A 24,515-nucleotide genomic window follows, 5' to 3' on the forward strand; every position below is an offset into this window, starting at 1 on the left:
GACACATATAAACAAGATGGAGGAGGCTCTGGAAATGGACAAGCAAACACTGACCAGAGAGAAAGAGGCTTTTCAAAGAGAGTGGGCTCAAATGAATGAGATGAGGAATGCCTTTCAGTTGGAGAAAGAAAAAAGAAAAAAATAAAGAAAAACTTTCAAGAAAGAACTAAGCGCAAACTATATGATAAGAAAAGCCTTTACTGCAGAACAAACTGCTATGTGTGAGAAAATGAAGGTCTTCAAGAAAGACATGGTCATAGCATTCAAGAAAAGTCAGACATCCAGAAGATGAGAGATGGTTTCCAGTTGGAGAAGGAGAACATAGAAAAATAAAGAAAAGCCTTTGATAAAAGAAATTAAGGAAGAATATCAGAGAAGGAAGGCATTTAAAACAGATAAAACTGCTAGGTGTGGGGAAAGGAGGGACTTCTATATTAAAAAGGAAGAGATGGCGAGAGAGGCCTACATTAAAGAAAAGTCACGTATCCAGAGGATGAGAGATGGTTTCCTTTTGGAGAAGGAGAACATAGAAAAAGAAAGAGAAACCTTCAAAACGGAGCTCAGGGTCCAACGTATGAAAAGGAGAGTATTTGGTGCTGAAAATGATGCAATGGATGATGCCAGGGAGTCCTTTAAGGAAGAAAAGGAAGAGGAAGATGATGAGGAAGGTATACATTCAAGAAAAGGCAGGCATCCAGAGGATGATACATGCTTTCCAGTTGGAGAAGGAGAACAAAGAAAAAGAAAGAGACACCTTCAATAACGAACTTAAGGAAACATTTAAAACGAGAAAGGCTTTTGATGGCTTTTAACCAGAAATCTTTCCATCGAGACTTCACAAGTAGTATGACATTTACTTTTACGGTATGTGTTTACTATCAATACAAGTCTTTTGTGCTTTCCACTGATTGAAGTCCAATAATTTGACTCTTAACTGAAATCATAAGAAAACATTTTCAGGAGGTTTGAGGGAAAGTCACAATTAAACACAAAAAATAAAAAGAATGTACTGATTTCTTTTTGTTATCCAGCAAACTTGAAAGTCAATAATTAGAAGAATTATGAGCAAAACTAATTCTTAATTTCAGTTTAGTTGAGATCAAGGCACACTGCACTGCTACGTTCATCATCCATTATGATCCATGATAATTGTGGAAAAAGGCTTTTCAGATTGGGAGTATATGTTTGGAGAGGAAGGTGTCCTAGAGAGAAAAGGAGGAGAAAAACACGTAGATGCAGAGGAAGTGGGAGGCTTTCTGCAAAAAGACAAATGAAAACATCAATAAATGAGCAGAAACTGGCCAGTGAAAAACCAGCTATCATGGCAATGACAGGCAGCATAAACCAAAAATCTGCTTTGTCATCATCCAACCTAATCTAACTGAGCCTGTAGGGATGAAACTGGCAACAAAAGCTTAGAGTAAAATAGTGCAACTGCACACATGCCATGTATTAAAATATCACTATAGGTGAAACCCAAAAGGAGAAAAGCGCAGGGAGTCAAGGTCATCGTTAAGCTGCTCACACAGAAACACCCTGAGGTCACACAGACATTAGAATGCATTTGAACATATTCACACACAAACACTTCCACATGCATACACACTGATTCATGGCACTGCATGTGACCTTTGGAGCCCTTTTTCTTTAAACTCAGCAAGAGGGAGGTTGGAAGGAGTATAAGGGAGATCTAATTTGAGGACATGACAGGAAACAAGGAAGTTGAGAGGGGACCTTTATGTGTGTGTAATTGGTCTAAAGAGGAATTGCCAACATGCGCGCCACAGGCCCTGTCTAAATAGCTAACCTTATAAAAGTCGTTAAGGCCTCTATGAAATGCCGTGCGAGCATTTGTGTGTGAGGAGGTGTGCATATATAAAAGGGATGTGTGTGCTGTCTGTGTATAGGCCGCGTTTATGTGTGAAGGTATCTTTGTTAACTAATCATCAACTGTGAGTAGCAGATCTTACTAAGCACACATTCATTGATTCATTTAAAAACACTCTCACTGTCTATTCACAGTGCCAGAGACATGGCCATGTGGCCAGAACATACAATTAATTTCCATTATGGCTGGTTAACCAGGAATATAATATAATAATAATAATGAATATCTGCACTTCTTTGTTACTCTGTAAAAGTGATTTAATTCAATAACCAATAGTTTTCCAGGCAAATGTAGAGTGGAAAAGCAATCCATTAACGTCATTGAAAGTGTTTTTCTTTTTCTTTGCCGAGTATAACTAACCCTAATCCCAACTGTAATCAGGATTTCCTAACTTTGTTCAAGCAGCATAAAACACAACAGTTATATGTTATCAGGTGATAATTATTTGTGGGTATGTCACTAGATGCGACCCCTGGACTCACTTACCTTCTTCTGCAGGACATTAACCTTCCTCTCCTTGACATCCAGCATGTCCTTCATGTCTCTGATCTCTCCAGTTAGAGTGCTCTTCTCATCGGTCAGGTCCTGCAGCTGCTTGGTCTTCTTGGTCAGGAACTGCTCCTTCTCCTCCAGACGCACTCGCAGAGCATCTACCTAGAAAAGACCAAGACAAGAAGTTCAGATAAGCAGATAAAAAGTCAGACAGAAACTTCACAAAACAATCTGTCTGACTTATAATCAGCAAGGGAGCTGCTGCACAACACAAACTATATAGTTAAACGAAGAGACAGGTAGACAGAATGTCAGACAAAGAAACACAGAGAAAAAGGAAAATGAGAGTCAGAGTGGGTGATATAAACCAATATTCATACAGTTTAGCCAGACAGGCAGATGGATAGGCAAGCATCTAGGTTGCAGTATGTCACTATTCAGTACTAGAACTGACATTTCTCAACACATTTACTTGTTGACATTTGGAAGTAGTTAAAGGTCGTTATAGACACAGAGAGAGAGAGAGAGAGAGAGAGAGAGAAGAGCCTGTCCCATCATTTGTTATTGAGAATACGGTGTGATTGGGCCAGTGCTGCCAAAGATCAGACTGCTCCCACACTTCACACTCACACATTAAAATCCTCCGTATCCAGCCACCTGCAACAAGATGAGTGATCCAATCCAGAACGTATTATTGGACATCTATCAGTGTTCTGCTGCACCGCCTACAGTGACCCATACACACGGAAATTCACACTCAAACACACACACACTCTCATCTGGCTGACCAACGACGTGGTCCTCTGTTGCTCTTCAACACCTGTTTAGATTTCCAGCACTTTTTGCCATGGCGCAATGAGTGAACCCATTTTAACTTAATTGTAGGTGTCCATGTTTTTTAGATGAATTCATGACACACACACACAAACACACACACACACACATAGTATAAGAAAAGAAGTGAGGGAGGTCTAATTAACAGTTGTTTTAACAAGACTCAGTTGGAGACAGAGGGGATGTTTGAAAGCACTTAAAGTGCAGGCTTTGTTGTACTCTCAACTATTTCACAGGTCACTTAAAGAAGAAGGAGCAATGGTGGAAAGTAACAAATTAATTTACTGAAGTACTGTACCAAAGTACAACTTGAGTATTCAACTTTATGCTACTTCTATTTTGTACACTACACTTCAGAGGAGGTTACTTATTTGACAGTGATAGTTACTTTGCATATTGAGTTTAAAAACCTACAATGAGCATATTAAATATAATGCACTATTATACTGTTAATAAAGCATGACTAAGAGTATGAAAAATAATAAGAATTCCTCCACACAGCCCCGGTATATATAACTACAAATGAAGTTAATCATTTTGTCTTTCAAAGCGTTATATGAGAATGATTATGATATCAATACAATGAGGCAATTATATACACTTTCACTTAAAAAATAAAGCTTGAATCAAATGTAGTATGTTTACATTACAATATTACTACTTTACCTTTCCTCAACACACAACAAACCACAGTAGAAAAAAACAATAATGGGGCAGTAAAAATTAAAGAAATGGAAAATAACACATATACTAAGAACACACTTGCGAGGTATTGTGTTGGGCCTGCTTTAGTTCCGACCAAGCCGTATGAGTTTGTGTAAAATGAGAGTACACCTTGCAGGCCGCAGAAAACACAGAGGGTTCCTCTCAAGCAGTAGCATTACAAAGCAGGCCGGGACCCCCAGGTGTAAGATGGTGAAGTATTTATCTCATATTGCTCCTCTGGCCGACAACCAGAGACTAATACTGAGGCCTGCTCTGTCCTCCCCACTCCACACTGGCACACACACAAACGCAGGACACAAACACACACACACACACACACACACACACACACACACACACACACTAGCAGCACCACTAATCCTTTGTGTGTACAGTATGTTAGCACACGCACATCATCCTGTACTGCACCAATGTGTTGCCACATGCGTGCATGTGCATTAGTGTTTGCCACTGTGTGTATGAGACAGAATAAGGGAAAGGCAGAGAACCCCCTCCCCTCCAACCCCACCTGGCAAGGAGCAATTTAGCAAGAATGTAGCAGAGAGGCCTAACAGGAAATCCCTGCTGTCTCACCTGCACTGGCCCACTAAGCTGTGATAGTACTGTCCAGACACCCTGCTAATACCCTCTTAAAGCACTCACCGCTGCCAGGCACACTACATGAAAAACAAAGAGGGAGAGATGGACAGATGAGGAGGGAGGGATGAAAGGATGGAGAGGAGTTAGGGTGAGAGCATGGGGAGGGATAAATAAAACACACACCGAACACCCACAATCACCACATTCTGCCAAAGCCTTTCACAAACACACACACACACACACACAGAAAGTGTTCATTGTTTTTTGTTATGTTCTATATTTTATGAATTGTACCTTTTTCTTTTTTATCTCATTATTGGCAATATTTTCTTTGTTACACTCGTGCAGATAACGCATATTAAATTGAATTGAGTGAAAGACGGTGGAGAGAGCTGGTGGGAATTCTTCAGAGCACATTAAGACCACTGCTCTTCCACCGGCTTAAACTACGACTCCATCAGCAGGTCTGTAACAGGAAATACTGTATGGCTTTATCAGCTGGCACACATGCTGAGATGATAGACAGCTAACAAGTCAAGGTGATTAACCTCTCACTTCTCCTTCAATTTCCTCTCCAATTTTCCTTTCCCTCTAGTCCTGTTCTTCTCAATGTCGCCTTCCAGCAAAACCTCTCACTTTCAACCCGTCACTTCTACCTCTCTTTCACCACTCCATCCTCTTTACTCTCTAGGAGTTTTCCTATTGCCGTTTAAAGGTGCAGGCCCTGTAGTGAGACATGTGTTGGTGGGAGAAGTCCCTCAAGTCCTCAAGCCAGGTTGTCTTTGGGACAGGCCCACATTTCCCAGCTATGACTTTGTAGCTTTGTGCATTTCTGTGTTTCCATGTGAGAATGATAACACGCAAAGCAGAACTCCTACACTCTCAAGGACAACAGGGGTATTAATTCTGCTTATGCAATTAGACACTGGGGACCACATCCTGTTTTGTTATCAAAGCTTTGTTTTGGTTTAGTGTATGAGAGAAAGAGTAAGAAATTGATAGGTGAATAAAGTAAAAGGGCCAAATGCTACCCAATCTGGCCCAGATAAAATTAAAAAAGAACATTGAAGATTGCATTGAGGCTTTTCTCAGAATAAATGGATTAAAAACACATTTATATCACCCCATCGTCCACCAAAAAAACCATTTAAGCTTTCCAGCCCCTCACTCAGCACCATCTCATTTAAAAAATGACCGTGATATGTTTTCAAGATTCTGTGATTGCATAACTTATAATTATTTGTAATGTCTGGAATAGTAACAAACTAATAACCACTTTGTGCAAGTACACATGCATATATTCAACAGTTTCCAACATGTACGCATGCATGTACCAGCAATTAAACATGCAGACATGCACACACATGCTTAAACAACCTCATTTTCCTTGATTTCCTCTCTCATGCCTGCAATGACATCCAAATGTGGATTCTGGACACTGGTTAGCAAAGTGAAACAGAGGCTTAAAGAAAACAGCTTCTCTGTTTGTCCTCAACTCCCCCTTTTCCTGCCTCACATTTCATCATAAAAGTTTTTCTGGCAGGCAAATCTGCAAAGGTATCAGGCCCAGTGTCGGCTCTGGGCCACAATAGACAACACAGGGACTATATGAGTAGACCACAGTCAAAGCGGCAGAACTAAAAACGACCACAGCAAAGGCCTGGGGATGCACCGAAAATTGCATACTCACATACTGACAGTTGCACTCTCACTCACCCACTTGGGTGCAAGTAGTCATAGTTTGACCAGATTGCTTATCTCTGGTTCTTTAAATATCTCTGACCTTCAAACATGGAAACATGAACACACAGACACCATGAATGTTACTCATTCTTTGTCTTTCTCTTCAAAGAATAAGTATGAGTGTCACATCAGCTGACAACACCACCATAAAAGTTGTTAAATCCCAAGTGTGGAGTGTGTAGAAGTCTGAACTCAGGTCTGCTCGGGCTGCTGTGGTGCACTAGACACAGCTGTGTGGGCTATTCAGTTCGCTGGCTGTATGATGTCCAGCCAGCCTGTATAAATACAGCACCAGGCAGCCATTAGACATAATTTATTTAAAGGCCCATGCTGTGAAATCAAAATCAAAATGTATGAAATAATGTTTAACTAATTCATGTTTGTCTAGCCATTAATGTGGCCAAGTCTGGATTGTATCACTAAAAGAAGGAGGGCTTTCTCATTTCAAGATGATGCTAGACCACCAGAGAGTCTCCCATATTAGCCATAATCATTCAAATATCTATTTGTATTGAAATATATGCATCAAAGAGATTCCAACACACCCTCATATGATGAAGAAAGAAGAGAATGAATGTGAACTGCTGGGTTCAAACAGCCAATTGCTTTTAGTTTTTCTTTCAGGGACTAATATCTGTCAAAGACTGATAAAAGGTGAATAAAAAAATGGTCAATTCAGTTTATGAAATACATGTGTTACAGTATTAACAGATGGTGAATAAGCAGCTTTTATGTGGGCACCGATGTGAAAAGAAGTAGTGTTAAATGATCCATAGTTTCCAGATGAGGCAATAGAAACTTCTATGTCAAAAGGTCACTGTTGGTTGTGAGGTTATACAGCGTGAAGACCAATGTGGGACTTATTTTTATATAAATACATTAATGCATGTTTGGCATACAAGTATGTGCAAGTACACGCGCGTGTGTGTGTGTGTGTGTGTGTGTGTGTGTGTGTGTGTGTGTGTGTGTGTGTGTGTGTGCACAGGTGCAAGGAGATGTTGCAATGTCAAACAGAAGAATGAGGCACTGAACAAGGTATGAGCTTCTCCAAGACCATGCATTGATTCTGGTCTCGCTTACACACACACACACACACACACACACACACACACACACAAATGCACGCATGCACCCACGGGGGCACAGGCGCATGGATGATTCTCTCCACCTGAGCTGGGCGCGCCAGACATGACGACACCGGGGCTGATCTGTGCGGAAATTAATTGGGTCTTAGGCTGGATGTCATTTGAGGTGTGTCATCAAAGCCAGGGTTAAGGCAACAGTCAGAGCTCTGATCAGGAATCGTATAATAGTCTGATCACCTCAGGGTCGGCTGGGGATAATAAGCGGATGTAAATGCCTCACAGCAGGGGCTGTGAGGTGGAGTTTGGGGCAGTCTCATTGTATACTCCGACATCTGCGGATCAAACCATGGCAACACAGCTGTCTGCCCACAGGCTACAGAGGGAACATGGGAAAGCGCAGACACGAACACACACACAGCACTCCCAGGATCCACTAACAAAAGGATCTTTGTCAACAGAATGAATGAGTGTTTTCCGCCAAAGCATGAAAGACAATCATGTCATGCCTTTAGTATTGTACCGGAGGTTGGATATATGACACAGAACATGTAACCAACTCAACCCAAGTACCATCACACTAACCTTCACTGCACACATCTGCCTCATTCCCTCTTTCTCCCTCCATCCATCATCATCATTACCTCCTCCAGCAGAGATGGACACAACACACACATGCACGTATAGAGGAAGAGACGCTGCAGGCGTTCCCCCTCATTAACACTCCTTGTTTGATTATTTTTTCTTGATCATTTCCAGTGCCGCATGCCAGTTGCTACATCCTGTTTCCAGGGAATCCATTTCCTGTCAAACCCCTCGAACAGTCACTCTGACAAACATGTGCAGAACAATTGTGGGTCTGCAGTGTACAGTAGGTGCCTGAAATCAGCTTAAGTTCTGCTTGCTCAACAAGTAGAACAGTATCTTGTCATTCTGTTGGTCTAACAAGTTTAGTTTGTACAAAAAAACATATTTGGGTACCACTTATTAATTTTAATTAATTAAAATACAAGCCATATAGTGTAACCCTAAGGTGTTTTGGTCACATGATCAGTGAACCTTCTCCATGGCAACAAAGCAAACTCTCTCATCTGCTGATGAAGGCCATGAAATATGAAAGTTACATTGAACCACTGCTTAAACAAAAGCGCAACGTTGTTTAGAAGAGCACAAAGCCCTTCATAGTTCTATCCATCATAGTCTCACAAGATCCTGTGGGAAACACTTAAAAAAAGAAAGAAAAAAAAAGGAATAGGTTAATCATACCGTGAAAACCCGACCAAGGGGTAAACAGAGCTATTTACGTGATCTTGATGTTATCACATCCAAATACTTTTACAGCTCAAAAGTAGAACTTTAACCCAACAGTCATTTATTCACTTCAAATCAAATGTGCTGGATTAGAGACAAAGAAAAACACATAATCATCCCCAAAAAGAAAAGAGAGTAGGCTCTTATGTACGTACTGTATGCTGTTTCTTTGGATTCAATCATTCTATTGAGAGACCTTCAAGCAACAAAGTTTGTACCTAAGTGGGAGTGAAACCTTTTGTGTATCCTTGTGGCACTGCATCTTTGTGTGACTGCATCTTTGTAAGTGTGTGCGTGTGTGTGTGTATGTGAATGTGTATGTGTATGTGTGTGTGTTTTTTATGTGCGCTTGTATGAAATTAGAGGTTAAGTGGTCTAAGCTAACAGGGTAACCCTGAAGAGAGAGGAGGTCAGAATAAAAGAAAGAAGAGTATTGTCTCTGGCTATCGCTATCAGCACTTCACTGCTTACTGGTTAACCATCCGCTGAATGACAGCAGACCAACCGAAGACATAATTTCTTTCTGTGTTTATGTGTTTTGTTTTGTTTAGTTTCAAAATGTGCAAAAATAGAAAAGATGAAAAAAATGGAGAGAGACCAAAAAGGAACTTCCCAAAAACCAAAAATGTGGGAAAAACCATCACACAAATGACATTTACCTTGGATGTCCTTTACTTCAGGCATAATTTAAACAACACCAATGAGCAAGTTATCATGTGCATATGCATATACATTAATAGCAGTGTGCACACTTGTGTTTGTCAGATCCTTCTGTTTATTGAAGTTTACCTCGTTCCCTGTGTAAACTATTAAATATCTCATCTCCATTCTGACCCCTATAACTTATTTTTATGGCTTTTACACATGGCCTATGAAGAACTTGCGGGGGCTGTATTTTGGACGGCGCCATGTTTTTACTGGGGGCCCCGACGCTTTACTGCTCACACTGCATCCCAAACCGCAACACCCCAGGACCACGCTGTTGGGCCATGGTCAGTCAAGTTCAGATGAGGTCGTACACTATTGGTCTGCACAGGACTCATCACGAGAGGTCCAGGGTTTAAATGTGAAGTTAATAATTAGTGGTTAGCCAAAAAAGGAACGGTTTTCCATTTTCTTGTGCCAACTGTCTTCCTACGTTCATTAAGTTCTCACCCAAGTTTAATTTGTACATACACTCCTTCTTGCGGTGGTACCAACAGATGGAAGACAAGAAAGGATAAAGAAGTAGGCGAGGAAATGAGGGGAGTGAAGACCAATCGAGGCAGATAGTATGAAGAGAAAATATGGACAGAGGGAGCAAAAGTGAATGAGGCAGAAAGAAAGACAGCGCGTGAGAACACAGCAGGCGGAGAGCACAGGGCAGACTGTAACCAGGTTGAGACCACATCTTTCCTCCGCCTCACTTCCTACATGAACCATTAATCAGCAAAGAGAACAAGGAAAGATCAACAAAAACAGTCCAGCAGGGACCACAGCCCACCATACCATCGCATCACTCACTGACAAAAGCCCACAGCCTTCTCCATCCATCAAGCAACTCTATTCTCTCACTTCTAACGTACTCCTGTCGCTCCATCTATCCTTGGTTCTTTCCCTCTCCCGCTCCAGATTATAATTTTTTGATTTTCACTATTCATCACTGTCGTTATGGTTGATGTTAGCGGGTCATTTGTGAGTCCTTTATATCTTATAAAGTCATTACACCTCAACCTCAAAATCTAAACTCAGTGGAGTTCTTCTGGCAGGACCCACTGCTGACACCGGTGATAAGAGAGAACACCAGAGGAGCCACGTCTGAGAAAGTTCAAATACCACAGACTCTCTGTAAAAAGACATGCTGGCATGTCGCAAAATGTACATTAAAGGTGTGCGGCTACTAACACCTCTGTTAGCATTCAGTGAGAAACACAATATAAAACCTTATGTTACTGCGTTATTTATGTGCCTGATTCAGACTTTGACTTCAGGTCTGGAATTCCCGCGTGCTGGTCAGTGGCCACCAACAAAATGGTCTCCTCGAGTGTTGAACATATAAATCAAAGCATATCGACCTTCAGGAAATGTAAATCCAAACTAATATCTGCCAAAGACATTAAATACAACATAATTTGTTGCTTTAAAAATTAAGATAATAACCCGGATTATGAGTTACCACAAAGACAGCAATGACACAAAGAGAATACTAAGAAATGAGTCTGATACAGTCTGTATGTCTTTTCACAAGAACGTCTGTAATACCTTTTAACCAGAGAGCCACAACACACAGGACCTACTTTTCTTACTGAAAGTGAGGAGCAGGGTTCAACACAGACAGCAGGAAAGAAGTTCAAACAACCTGCCAGCAGCCTATCCAGTCGACACATACAAATTATTTGTTATCACAAAGTGGAGGAAAAAATGGGGATGCACTTGCTCATGGCGCTCCACAGCCAATATTTATTGTGCTATTGTGTTATTGTTTGTATACTGCCTTATAGATGAGAACATAGTACCTTCAAAATAATGTGCAAACACACTCAAAATCCTTAACTAGTTCTTCCTAATAACCATGTTCCGCATTAATCATGTAACGAGTAAGCATGCCGTGTAGTCCATCCTTTAGTTACTGTTATGCGATGACTCGAGAACTGACATTGTGGGCAACTTACCCTACACAGCACACCCCCAAACACCTCGTCACAGACATAGTGTTTTTTTCACATTAGATTATTTTTAATATTTTGACCATTCAGAAGGGGTTGAATCATCTGTTTTAGAGAAGGCTCAGTGAATGGAAGTGAAAAACTAATGTTATTGTTATTAAAAAAAGATTTTCAGAAAAGCCTAAATGTTCGTGATTTGGTTAAAGAGATACAGTAGATCTAAGGGAATGTTCAGTTTTCCCATTCCAGTCATTAACCAATGAATGCTGTAGGACAGGTCTCTTTTGTTTTCCAAGCTTTGCTTGAAGAGAGGTCCACAGTCTCATGTTTTGAAAACACCTGGGTTAAATCAGTGTCCTGTCATAACCATAGACTTTATATAAGAGGTCACAGTGACGTCACCCATTGGTTTCTGAACAGCAGTTTTGAAGCCTTGACTCATGAGAAAGCTGAGCAAAGTATAAACAAACATATTTAGGTAACCAAAATGTTACAATTGACTTTCATGAACTACAAACACACTGTGAAAAGGTTCGACAACTCCCAGACTGGACAACACGGTGGTAACGACCTGTCAGTAACAAGGTAGCCACAACCTAAAGCACACTCTGCTTTATTATCCATGTTACTCTTATAGGGACCATTATGTATCTCCAAACAGATTAGAGTCTATTCCATGTTAATAAATCCAACTGGATGGAATGCAAGTGTCACTGAATGAACAGGCCAACACACACAATCTGATTTGGCCTCTTTCAGTACAATGTATATGTTCTTCTCGAAAAAAAACTAAACATAGTCGAAGCGTCTGCAAGCCCCTTTACCACTGAGGTTACGGCTTTGTCGCTGGCTAGTTAAATATGAAGGAAGGTCTCTGATACCTGATATGCTGGAGTACAATTACGGTCCTGCATTGTTGTGATCGGGGCCAGAGTGACACATACACGTACTGTATTAAAGGGTTAAGTTTCCAGAGATCTGGGCAGCCAAATCGCAATGCTTACACACGCACATTATTTTCCACATTTTCCAGTTATCTGGAGCCGTATTCAATCGCCCATTTAGAAGCTGTCCTTAAGTCTGACTGACAAATGAATACACTTCCATTTTCTCATTCCTTTGCGCACAGTGCCTGCTCTGTTCGCTGACTGGTACCTTCTTAGTCCCATCCTGATGTGAATTGCTTTTTAGAGACAAGTCTGTGAGATGAAGCTGCTCCTCAGGTCAGGGAGACAGGAGACAACAGTCTGCCTCTGGGGAAATGGACTACTGTACCAATCACTGTCATTCACGATAAGACCTGCCTGGCACACAAACAAACACACATACGTATATGGGGAGGGGTATGATGCCCCAGTAGTCATGAGTGAAACTGAAAGGAAATCTGGGTCTCTTTAGGAATTTAAAATGAGATGTAGGAAAGCTATAGTAATAATATGAGTAGATGGAAGGAACGGAGGGAGATCCTAAGAGAATGACTGTGCTTTCTAGCCGAATGACAGTCGGACAGAAGAAGAATGCGGGGCCACGGCCGGCCTCAAACGCACTCAATATCTTTACTCATCCTCTGGGATGCCCACTTAGTCCAGGAAACCCTAGATTTTGCCACTTCAATAGCAGGGAAAAAAAACTTGATACCTGACAGCGTACATATTTTTGTGTGTATATCTTTGCGTGTGTGTGTGTGTGTGTGTGCGTAGCCTATGAAAAGTTAGAGGAAGACAGCTACACAGCACAGTGATATACCTAGTAACCACTGAGCATTACAGTATATATATATATATATATATATATATATATATATATACACTATATACCTGCCCACTCAAGGGCATCATTTTCATTTCAGCTTTGGCCAAAACATTTACTGGCTTAAGCAACGACAATTATAGTCTTCACCAACAAGAACAAATACACTCTAACGGTGCAATATACATGTGTGATGCATAAACCACTCTATAAAGGATGTTACCATATTCATATAGAAAGGTTATATGAAAGTACGTTTCTGGGTGTGATATTAGGCACAAAATGTGCTGGAAATCTCATAATATATGTGAGAGCAAAGTTGGCAAGGCACATTGTAGTTATGGGAAAAACAAGGCACATCATAAATAAATCCTTACCCACTTTGTGTAGTTCACTTGTATTACCATACATAAATGACTGTGGACATGTACAGAAACACATTGCATTCATTATGCATACTACAAAAAGGAGCCATGAGGATAATAATGTAGGATACCGCAAAAATACTAACACGCTGTTTTCAAAGTTACATGCTTTGAAGTTCATGGTTCTGGTCAGATTGCTGCACAAATTATGTTAAAAAAATAAGCAATTAATAATGTACTTCCTGGCAACAAAAACATAAACGTATAGAAGCCCATCTCCGCCAATGTGAGAGAAAAATTAGGATCCTGTAAGTCATGATTATAAGATAGTACTATCTCATAACTATGACTTAGCATCTCATAATCATGACATACTGGATATTAATTTGTTGTTATGGAATGGGTTACGACGATGGTCTGCAGAAACAAACATGATTCGTCTCACTTGTGAACGAAGAGATGTAGAATTTGAGAAGTGAACCGCTGATTGGAGAGCCCCTGTCTCCCATTCCCTCGCTCGGTATGTAACACTTCTAATGTTGCACAGCAGCAGAAGGAAAGCGACAGGTTTCAGCCTGAGGCTTTCCTGGGTGTTTCTGAGACATTTGTGACCTCTAAACCGCCGGGAACCTGCTTTGATTTCCAACCAATTGAAAAAAATAATGATACAATCGTAAAAAAACAAATACTAGTAAAATAGTAGCAAGATAATTTAAGCCATAAGAAGAAAGGTATCATGTTACTGCGTTTGCAACAATCCAGATAAGCAACCAGTTGATTTACACATTAACAACAGAAAATGCATGTATGTACATATGTAAACTCATCATGTGCAAAGAAAAAAATCCCTCCTGGTCTAGCCATTAATGTACACCTATGACACATTTCTTTACATGCCATTTCAGTAGGGCACTCAAACAAAAATCTGTACACATAGAAGAAACCACCCACTACAAAAAACTATTCCTTCTAGTATGATGTATTCTGCTAGTTACAAAGGCCCAAATTCCTTGCACATGTAAGGAAAATTAAGTCTAATTTTGGCCCAAATTGCTTCCTGTAATGATGAGTGGACATAGTTAGCGGGCCGTTCTAAACTGCCTAACACAAAAGACATCTAAAGTTTTAAATGATCAGTTCCAAGTCTAGAGTGATGGAGAAAAATACTAAATGCTACCCGCGCCCCACACACACACCTCCATCACCCTATGTCCAACCCGCCTCCATCCCTACCAGCAGTGATAAAAACATTAGAGCCACAGAGTTCAGAAACTTCAAAGATGAAGAGGAAAAAGCTGCCAACTTTCTCCATCCAGCCTTTTGACTAACTCACCCTCCCACATGTATCAGCTCACTGGTGGACTACAGGAGCCAACCACATATAAATTGTATCCACCCACCATAATGTCCATCAGAGAAACAGAAAAAGAAAGAAACCATGAAAAAAATCCAGGATTGTGTACACCTGCAGAGGTTGTGATGACCTCTGTCATCTAAGTGTCATGCAAGTTGGTCACAAAGACGCGTTGGTCCGCGCACATTGATCATCATCACAGTAGATGTGCCAGAGTTGGACCAAAAGCTACTTTTCTGTGTGAGTGTAGGAGTACTGACCTCTGTCTGCAGTGTGTTGGCCCGTTGTTCCTTGGCGCTCAGCGACTCCTTTAGCACCTCAATGTGTTGCTTGCAGTCGGAGTTCTGATTAGTCAGTGTTTCTAGTTTAGTCTGAAGAGCCTGCATCTCGGACTCTTTCCTGTTCAGCTCCTGCTTCTGCTGCTCAATCTGATAATCACAAACACAAGCACAGATTTGTTATGAAAACCTTTTAGTCATCATTATGTCAACAGATAACAAAAACTTTCAAAGTGAGAGTTTTCTTTCCACGAGCGAACTCATGCAGGCCCACAAACCACATACACATCAAGGTGTGTGTTGCTGTTGTGTATCCCTGAAAGGGACAATGTTCCCCACACGTTGTTCTCTATGAACAGGACATTCTGAACAAGCCTTTTAAAAAACTTAAACATGCTGTTTAAAAAAAGAAGTGGGCAATATGCACTAAACTGATAGCGTGATCGCTATGTCATTATTCAAAATATCAGTGAGGGTTGTTACAATTCAAATAGTTTTACTTTACGAAAAGAAAAAAAAGAAAAGCTGAAATATTTCTTGTGCTGTAACACATTTAGGTCAAATTAATTGTAAATGTAAACTATAATATCTACATATATAATTGTGGCATGATACATTTACTTGGATAAATTATATATTATAATATTGAATTATCACCCAGCCGTACATTATCAGTCCTCAGGGGGTCCTAGGCCTACTGCTCTATGGACACACCAAGTCAAACAGCCAAAAGGTGAAAATACATGCAGCCAGACAGAGTTATGCGAAGCAATATTACACTTACATAGCTGACCTATTACAGATTTGTTTAAGATAGGCCGTATAGAACAGAACAGAAAACCAAGAACAAAATCAAATGCATTAATAGAGGGAGGTTTATGTGCTAGCAAGTTGCAGAAGATTGTCATCTGTCAACTGGTGCCAAAAACACTGATTGGAAGAGAGATTTCTCTAATGTTGTAATCGGGGTTCAACTCTGACTGGACAAGAGATTGGCCAATCATCCCTCTGAGAAATAAGGATCCCAAGAGAAAAAAGGGAGACTGGGGACAGAATAAAAGAGCACAAGAGACAGAAGGTGACTCAGTGGGGGGAGACTGGTGAGATGATAGTAAGACAGGGACAAAAGGAAGTAGGAAATGGTGTGATGATAAAATGAGGGGCAACAATATAAGAATGAATGTAATAAATAATGGGAGCGAAAAGCGGCTTATGAGAGGGGTACTTCTGCTTGTTCTGTGATCCAGGGCTGTTGGGAGCTGAGGCGGAAGGAGGGAGCTGTTCTGATGGAAGACAGACATGGTGAGAAGGTCTGCTCCTACAGAGACACAAAGACAAGAAGACAGAAAGCCACTAAACTACAGCTGGGAAACTGGCTGCGTGCTCCTCCACACTCTGAACTCCTAAGGATTCAGAACGTTACACTTGATCAAGTCCTGTTAGAAAAGAAAATCAGGATATAAATTTCATAACTTGGTCACGCTTGAACAAATGTTCATGTTCTCAGGAGCCACTTTCTGGTGTTTGAGTAAATCAAAGCCCACAGAGGAAACCAGAGAGGACAGGGATGCTGTCTCTGGTTTCTCTTATCACAGTTTTACCTCAACACCAGTCGCCACCGCTGCTGAAAGACCAAGACCCTAAACACTTCAAGGATATAGAATGAATCTGTGTGACTGCGCATGGCGTTCCTCTGTTACGTAGAAAGATGAGACAATGGAGAGCGAGCCAGTGCCATCATTGTGATGTATATCATCCCAGGTCAGGACGGGTGAGGAGAGAGCTGTTTCCTCTGTCGCTGTAAGCTCACATTCATCTGTCAGGGCCCCATTCATGAAAACATCTCTTTTATGATTGCATCAAGAACTTCCCCGACGCAATGACAAATGGGCCCTACAAAGAGCACCATTAATAAACAAAAGAGACACATTTTCACATGGAGCTCTAGTCATGAGCCTCAGCCATGATGGACACTCGGCGAGAAACTCGGTGAAACTTGAATCTGCATTTTTAAATATGGCTTTTGTAGATATATTCATGTGCCTATTCAAATGTGTGCATGTCAGTCCGGGGCACTGTTAGGTCTCAATGAATAAACCATACAGCCTGGAATAGAGACATATTAGTCAGTCCTTTCTAAAGGTCTTCCTGCCAGCTGAAGGTAGTAAACAGACACGGTGCCCTGTAAGCCGATATGGCCTGAGCTTGTTCCCTCAGAGCAGTCAGCTGTCACAGATAGGGCAGCAGTACAATGCTTGGTCATCACACAGGTAAGGTAGGTTGTAAGAAACAAGAAACCTCCCTCTGAATATGAAAAATAAACGATATATATATTTATAAGTGTAGGAGTTCTTGGTATCATGCAACACGGGCGGGTAAAAGCCTCTAAAAAGCAGCCAAAAGACACAATATTCCGCAACATGCAGTTCATCAAGATTTCACCACACTCATGCTTGCTTCTCCATGAGCATGCAATGGCGACATGCATCATGCACACAACAGGTTCTCACGCAGTCATAACACGCATCGCTCGGGTAATGCATTTTGGAGTTATCTCAAGTGGCGTGCAGAGACATTCTACCTTGGTCTTCATGAATTTAGAATGGCTCTTGTAGACCTCCACCTGCTTGAGTTCATCCTGCCTGTCATCAGGGTTCAACAGGCCACTGGTCTTTAACATCTGGACCTCATCTTCCAAGTCTCTGATGTTCCTCTCCAGGGAAGACATCTTGGTGTCCTGCACCAGCAACAGTAGGCAGGCAAAGAGTCAGCCAAGACCTAGTCTTGCATAGGCAGACATCTCTAACAGCGCTGTGTCATAGCTAAAGAAAAGTCAGGCTTCACACGTAATCATTCTGGTATCAGGGGAAAAATGCTCTGGTTTGTTTGTATTTCTTTAACCCAATCCCAACATCATCTTGGGCAGTGTTAAGCACAGGATGCAGCCGCAGTGCCTTTGCTAAATAGATAGGACAGAAAGCGGAAGGAGAAGCGCTAAATGCCAGCTAAAATAGGCGGCTACACTATGTGTCAGACTAGCAAAGATCTGACTCTGGCTATTAAGCTCTTGACTTTAATAGGGGCTTACCTGTCTCAGATATCATTGATCTATCCATCAACTTATCCCTCTAAGATGTCATGCAAAAAAGTACAAATACAGAAAGAGAGCAGGTTAATGACTAAACTAGGTAGAAACGGTGAATATTTTCAGACAGTCTCTCCAAAAAGACTTTCATAGTGCTGCACTTGTTTGTTCACATAAAGAGTGACATAAATAGCTATGTAAATAATATAATATGGTCACTCATGGGTTATGTTTAAACCCTGGCTCCAATGTTACAGAAATTGTTGGACACAGCCTCGATCACACTCACAGTGATTCAGCACATTCACAGAAGAAAATGTAGCGTCCTGTATCGAGATCATAACTACTTATTTCTGACTAGAATGTCTGGTAAAATGGGGGAAATGTCAAGGCAGGCAGTTGTGTGCAGCCAAGATGTATCTATGAGGGAATGGAAGGGTCTGTCGTGGACAGGTCCTTAGGTTGTTTAGCTGCATGGGTTCAGACATACGTTAAATGCTAAACCTTGGAAGAGAAGAGACCTAAATAGAAGAGAATAAATGGAAGCAGATTGTATGATGCGATCAGCATAAACCACAGGCAACATATAAGCATCTGACCTCTTTTACATCCTCTGATAACAGCCCTGCCTAGCACCAGTGCTGCATACCATCCTAAACAAACACAAGTAGCCCAGGCCTCCACACAATAACAAAATGACCACACGCTTTTCAATCATTTACATTGCTTTATGTTGATTTCAGATTTTTAAACCTTGCTCTGTGTTTATTATCGGATTGCTATCTGTTCCTGCTCCAGAGCATAGGAAAAAAAAGAGAGAAACAAGGCAAATCCAAAGAAAATATGGAGGGTAATATCAAAAACAAAATTCAGTACAATGGGATGTACGAAAGGCTGTTCTTCAAAAGCACTGAAACATTAACTACTGTACATGATGGCGCTGCATTCCAACCAAGGGATATATTATGATAGGGATAAGGGAAAATACAAATACTGTATACTTGTAGCCCATGTTGAGTTGACAGAAGGATTAAGAGGTGAGCACTCATTACTGTACCTGCCAGATAACATCAGGATCAAAACAGAAAGGGGGGTTGGTGGTCTGTAATCACAAAACGGAAACATACACCACTTAGAAAAAACTATTGCACACACACGCAGGCACAGCACGAAAAACACTGGATTGTGCACGAACACCCAACAACATAAAGGACAGTTTCACATCCACAATGCAGGAAAATATATCATACTCAAAGGAAGACTGGTACTGTATCTGTCTCTCTCTCCCCCTTCATATCACTATTCCTTTTGGCAAAGTTAGTTTTGACTATGTAATTATTATTATCAGATTATCTCATGCATTTCAACAATGTGAGCATCCAAGCACATGTGCAGTCTGTTAATAGGCGGACAAATCACAAAGTATGTGTGAAAAATAACTGTGGTTTGGCTGTAAAGGAACCACTTTCAGAACAAGTGTTTGCTGAATGAACACCCAATGCGTGTGGAGGGGGGGCTGTGCATGCATGTGGCGTCAACTGCATTTTTCACAGCTACAACGCCTTCAAAGGGCTACGATGAGAGTGAAAGCTTCCATATGTGACATTTTAAACAAATTGAATAAGTGCTCAACTCTGCATGGGCTAGTAATGGCCTTTCCATAAGCATGGCCGTCATACAACAGGCAACAATAAGACAATGTTTTTAGATTGTTTGTGCATGTATGTTTGTCTCTATGTGTACAAGTCAAGCCCAAACCTCTACTTCTGTTCACATTTCGGCAGTGCACATCAATAAGTAAAGGTTTGTTGGTATGAAGCTGATATTAGACTAAACCAGACAACAGGCTGCAACTGAAAAGCAAACTTCACCGCTCAAACATCACACTTTATATCTTATCAACACCTAATGCAGCTTCAACTCGCTGCTATCATACAAACTCTCTCTGTAGCACAATGTTATGGAAAGTGTTGCTTTGATTGCCTTTGTTGAGTCCAGATCCACTGGAAGTCCTACCTTCATATCAATGACAGTCTGTAGAGCCCTGGTTTTGGCCGGATCGGCCTGGAGCTGGTTCCTGCGATGGAGCTCCTGGGGAGGGACCCGGTAAAAATAAGCCTGGCGGCTCATCATCTTTAGCACCTTCTAACACCTACAGCTTCAGAGCCACTAAGAAAGACGAGCAGTCGGACCAGTTCCAGTCTCTATCGTTCTTAAGAATGCTGGTATCCTCTACTGTACATTCTTAACAAATCTGTTTGTTTGTTTTAAAAACATCCCATGATCTTTAAGCTGGACCCTGTTTGATGCTCTCCCGAGGACTTCTTTCCATCTTTAACAGCAGGTGGTATGTTCCCATCTGTTTGTTAGCAGGAAGGAGACCCTCTCAGCGATAGATCATGAGAATCTGTCTCTTTCACTCTTTCAGTCTTCATCGTTCTATCTCTCATTTGTTAACTCGCAGATGTCTCTGGCAGACTAAAGCTCTTGCTTAGCAACACTTTGTACCAGCACATGCGCGACACTTCTTCTATCAATAATTAATGGCAGTTCTGACCTACAACTATGCCCACACACGCACACTCAAGCAAATGGGCACACAGCAGGTTGACAACATACTCGTTGAGTATGAGGATAAGTCCGTTTGGGATTACTACCAGCAATAAATAGAAAGCATTTTAAAATATCACAGTATTTAAAACCTGCATTGACCATCTCATGATCGCGTATTGGTAAATTATCAGACTGATGGTGGCTCATAAATAATGAAGAAAAATACAATATCACCATTTCAAAACGCCTCTAAAATGACCATAGATCTAAAACAACACCTCTCTAAAAGAGTCACAGCTAACAATGGAGTGAAGCATGCAAGCCACTTTAGGCAACTGCTTCAGTCACACATGAAATGTGCCAATGCAACACCTATCCATCGCAACACAACCGTCATTGCTGCTGCTGAGCTTTAATCAGCCAAGTGTGGGCTCTGACGCTAGTCTCAAGGGGAAGATATCTGCTACCACAGCAGCTATCACATATCTGTGCAGGTATGTGTGAGGTTAGAGCAACGATACCAAACATTAACTATCAACTGTGTCGTATCCTCATCTAAATGAACTCCTACGTTATCCGACTGAATGAATTGGACATGTTTTAAAGCTATATTTAACCAGGGAGGGAAAGCAAAGACCAATGTTCTCTTTTTCATGAATGCTCTGTTCAAACCCACACAGCCACACATATTCACACCCAGAAGCCGCCCATCAACCACTGTCTGATCTGCTGGCCACCAAGAGGCTCCACTGGAGCAGTTGGGGGTTAGGGGCAACTCAGTTGTGGTGATGAGGGAGTGGCCATTGCTCAAAAGGCACCTCAGTGCTGGCAAACGCTGCTCTTTCAATCCCCACCCAGATTTATCTTTATTGAACAACTGGCGTGCGACTCACAGGCTCTTTAAAGCTTTAGGCCGCCACCTCCAGCTTCACAGAGGATTAATAGCGAGATAATTTCATTTATTTGTACACTGCTTTAGTGTATGCTGTGTTACATTAAAACAAAATGTTGCAGGGGACAGAATATAGGCTTCATAAGGAACACATGAAGTTGAAAAGTGAGGCCATGCTTCATATTAGCTGAGAAAAAAATACAGGGAGAGGCAACAGGTTGTCATGGGAACAGAGAGAGGTAACCGGTTGCTCCTATTATTCCCAGTTCTCCCAGTGAAATGAGAGTAGACAAGGGCCTTATCTTCTTGTCCATGTCAGTTTTGGATAAGGAGGGATTACTGCCGTCAGAGCATGCCTCCCACAGACTCGTATGCTCACTGCTGCAACGATTCTAATCTCCTGCTGACCATATGTGTATTAATGTGTCACTGTAACATTTATTTATCTGTCCCCTGGAGAGAGTGTGTGGATTAACTCCTTATCATCGCTGGTTAGAAGTACAATAAGGGAAATTAAGTCATGCAAGAGAGCATGTCATCAAAGACCGTCTTCTCTGCTCCACATGTGTCAGAGGACCAAGCATATGGAATGAATAGGATCAAACGTAACACTTTAGCAATAAGTGCCGGCATCCTGAATGAAGGATACGGTCAAAAGGTTCAATTCTTGCCTGAAGGCAATGGTGTCATATATGCCATGCGCAAACTAGAACATGAACCGATTCTACACACACACACACACACACACACACACACACACACACACATACATTCATCAATCGCATTACCATCTCTTCTCCATCAGTGAGAGAAAAAGGAAACATTTGCTTGACACAAATGTGAAAATGTGTCCACCTATCAGCTTAATGGCTTAAAAGAGCAGTTTGAAAAACACAAAGAAGAAACAAGAGGGACAGATTTACTGATAAAGAGGGAGGAGGTGAGGAGAAAGTTTGAGGGGTGTAGTTGTGTGTGTGTTCTTGCTTATTAATGTGTAGTGTTCTTATTATGTTAGCTGCAAGGCTGAAATAAGCCAAACAACAATGGAGCCTTAAAAAGTCCCACCCGGGACAGGCTTTTCACCGATTAACATAACTACAACAGATAGCATATCACCGCGGGGAGAAAGAAAGAGAGAGTGGGAAATATTGATGGACAGACAAAGATACAAATGTAGAAAGACATATGAGACATAAGAGAGCTGATAGACTGGTGGAAAGGGAGAAAAAAGAAAAAGCAGGAAAGAGATTACAAAAAAGACGTCATGACATGACATGACCTTCAAATTCCCTCAATAAGCTGGCACTAGCAAGTTTTAAACAGTTACATTTCTGTAGTTTCTTACTGTTTGAGAGAGGATGCGAGGAAGACAGAGAGGGACTGCCAAAAAGTAAGTCATACTATAGAAAAAACATGGGAGCCATAAGTACTTTGCCCTTAAGTTCTCAACGCTAGAGCAATGCCACATAAGTGGTCCCGCTCCCAGTCTGGATAGAGTGAGGTCTCCCTACTGTCTGTGGAGATCTCCATATACAGTGGGACCTAACTCTATCCCCCAAGGACCATATGAAATCTGCAGTACGATATGTATGAAAGTCAATATGCCATCTCCAAGTGAAAATCTCACAGTTAGTGTGCATGTGTGTGTGCACGCCCCTTGGCAGCAGGTCAGGGTTGTGCAGGAACAGACCAGTGGTGAGGCTGTTATTATTGGGTCCACAGGGACCTGGCGGCTGGGGAGAGACGATTAGGCCCAGATTTATGCCTCTCAGCGTGTGTGTGTGTGTGTGTGTGTGTGTGTGTGTGTGTGTGTGTGTCTGCATAACTTAGGCCCACAGTTCAGCATCACACATATTCAATTCTAATAGAATACTGCCACTTTGTGGACATTACTGGTACTGCAAAGATGTCTGAGGATATATGTTTTTTGAAACACAAGCAAGAGAGCTGTTTGCATCATATAAACCTGCAAGTTCACACATTTGTACATGCATCTCCTAAATAGCCATACAAAAATGAAATACTATAAACACACATTCAAGTTGATCAGTTTACATGAAAGCGGGAAAGAATACCAAGAACCCTGTGCCAACCCTCAGCAGGATAAATAAAAGCAGAGTTGAACTGAAAATGGAGGCATTTATTATCCCAGCGCAAGCTAAACAAGCTGGGTCATTTAAAGGAGAGTAATGGGCACGGTAATGAAAGGCAGTTGGGCTGGTTTCCTTTGGAGCTAATCAAAAGAGCCAAGAGTAGTGCCCCCTAATAGAGGCAATAGCTGCTCTACCATCATTGGCTTGCCTTCACTAAGCATGACAAGTGCAAGTGTAGGGCTATATTATGTTTAAACAAAGGCAAGAGGCCTTCACATGAACCTTTAACACTCAAATTCCATACCAACCAAATCCACATTAAAACTTTCAGACAATTTGACTATTCTTCACCACAATAGTAATAAACTACATTTTGAAATCTCCCAAATTTGAATGATTTCAACACATAAATGTTGAAAGTGTCTGACATTGTCTTTTCACGACAATGTAATGAGTAACAGCTCAGTTATAAGGAACTATTCTGATTCAATACATTTTGGGACTGGCATCGTATTATTATCAACCTGTTATACAACTAAAATATTTAATTTCAGTTGTTAACCCTTTTTAAATCTCACCATGTGATGTATAAACAGTTGACACAAATGAAATACAACTAGTAGCAATTCAAATAGCTCTACAGTATATTATGAAGATTGATACTTGCCTTATCTACAAATCAGTTTATTTCACTTGAAATCAGGCTCTTTGTTTGCCTTAAAAACATTTCTTTCTTTTTTTTTTAAATCAACTGCTACACTAGCAGTAATCAGTTCAACTCTATCACACACATATATACACATACATAATACTATATATACATATACTGTACATACATATATATAT

General features: G+C 41.1%; 1 protein-coding gene across 1 annotated transcript in view; it reads right to left on the bottom strand.

The window, feature by feature from the left end:
* Positions 1 to 24,515, bottom strand: part of LOC117733700 (ERC protein 2-like) — a 132,718-nt gene that overhangs the window by 98,572 nt on the left and 9,631 nt on the right. The window contains exons 5-6 of the mRNA XM_034537523.1: positions 15,029 to 15,196; positions 2,375 to 2,542 (exon numbers count right to left, since the gene is read on the bottom strand). Coding sequence (XP_034393414.1) covers positions 2,375 to 2,542; positions 15,029 to 15,196 — 336 coding nt within the window. The remainder of the gene's footprint in view (positions 1 to 2,374; positions 2,543 to 15,028; positions 15,197 to 24,515) is intronic.

The sequence above is a fragment of the Cyclopterus lumpus genome, chromosome 7 (genome assembly GCF_009769545.1).
Source record: "Cyclopterus lumpus isolate fCycLum1 chromosome 7, fCycLum1.pri, whole genome shotgun sequence".
Classification (NCBI taxonomy): domain Eukaryota; kingdom Metazoa; phylum Chordata; class Actinopteri; order Perciformes; family Cyclopteridae; genus Cyclopterus; species Cyclopterus lumpus.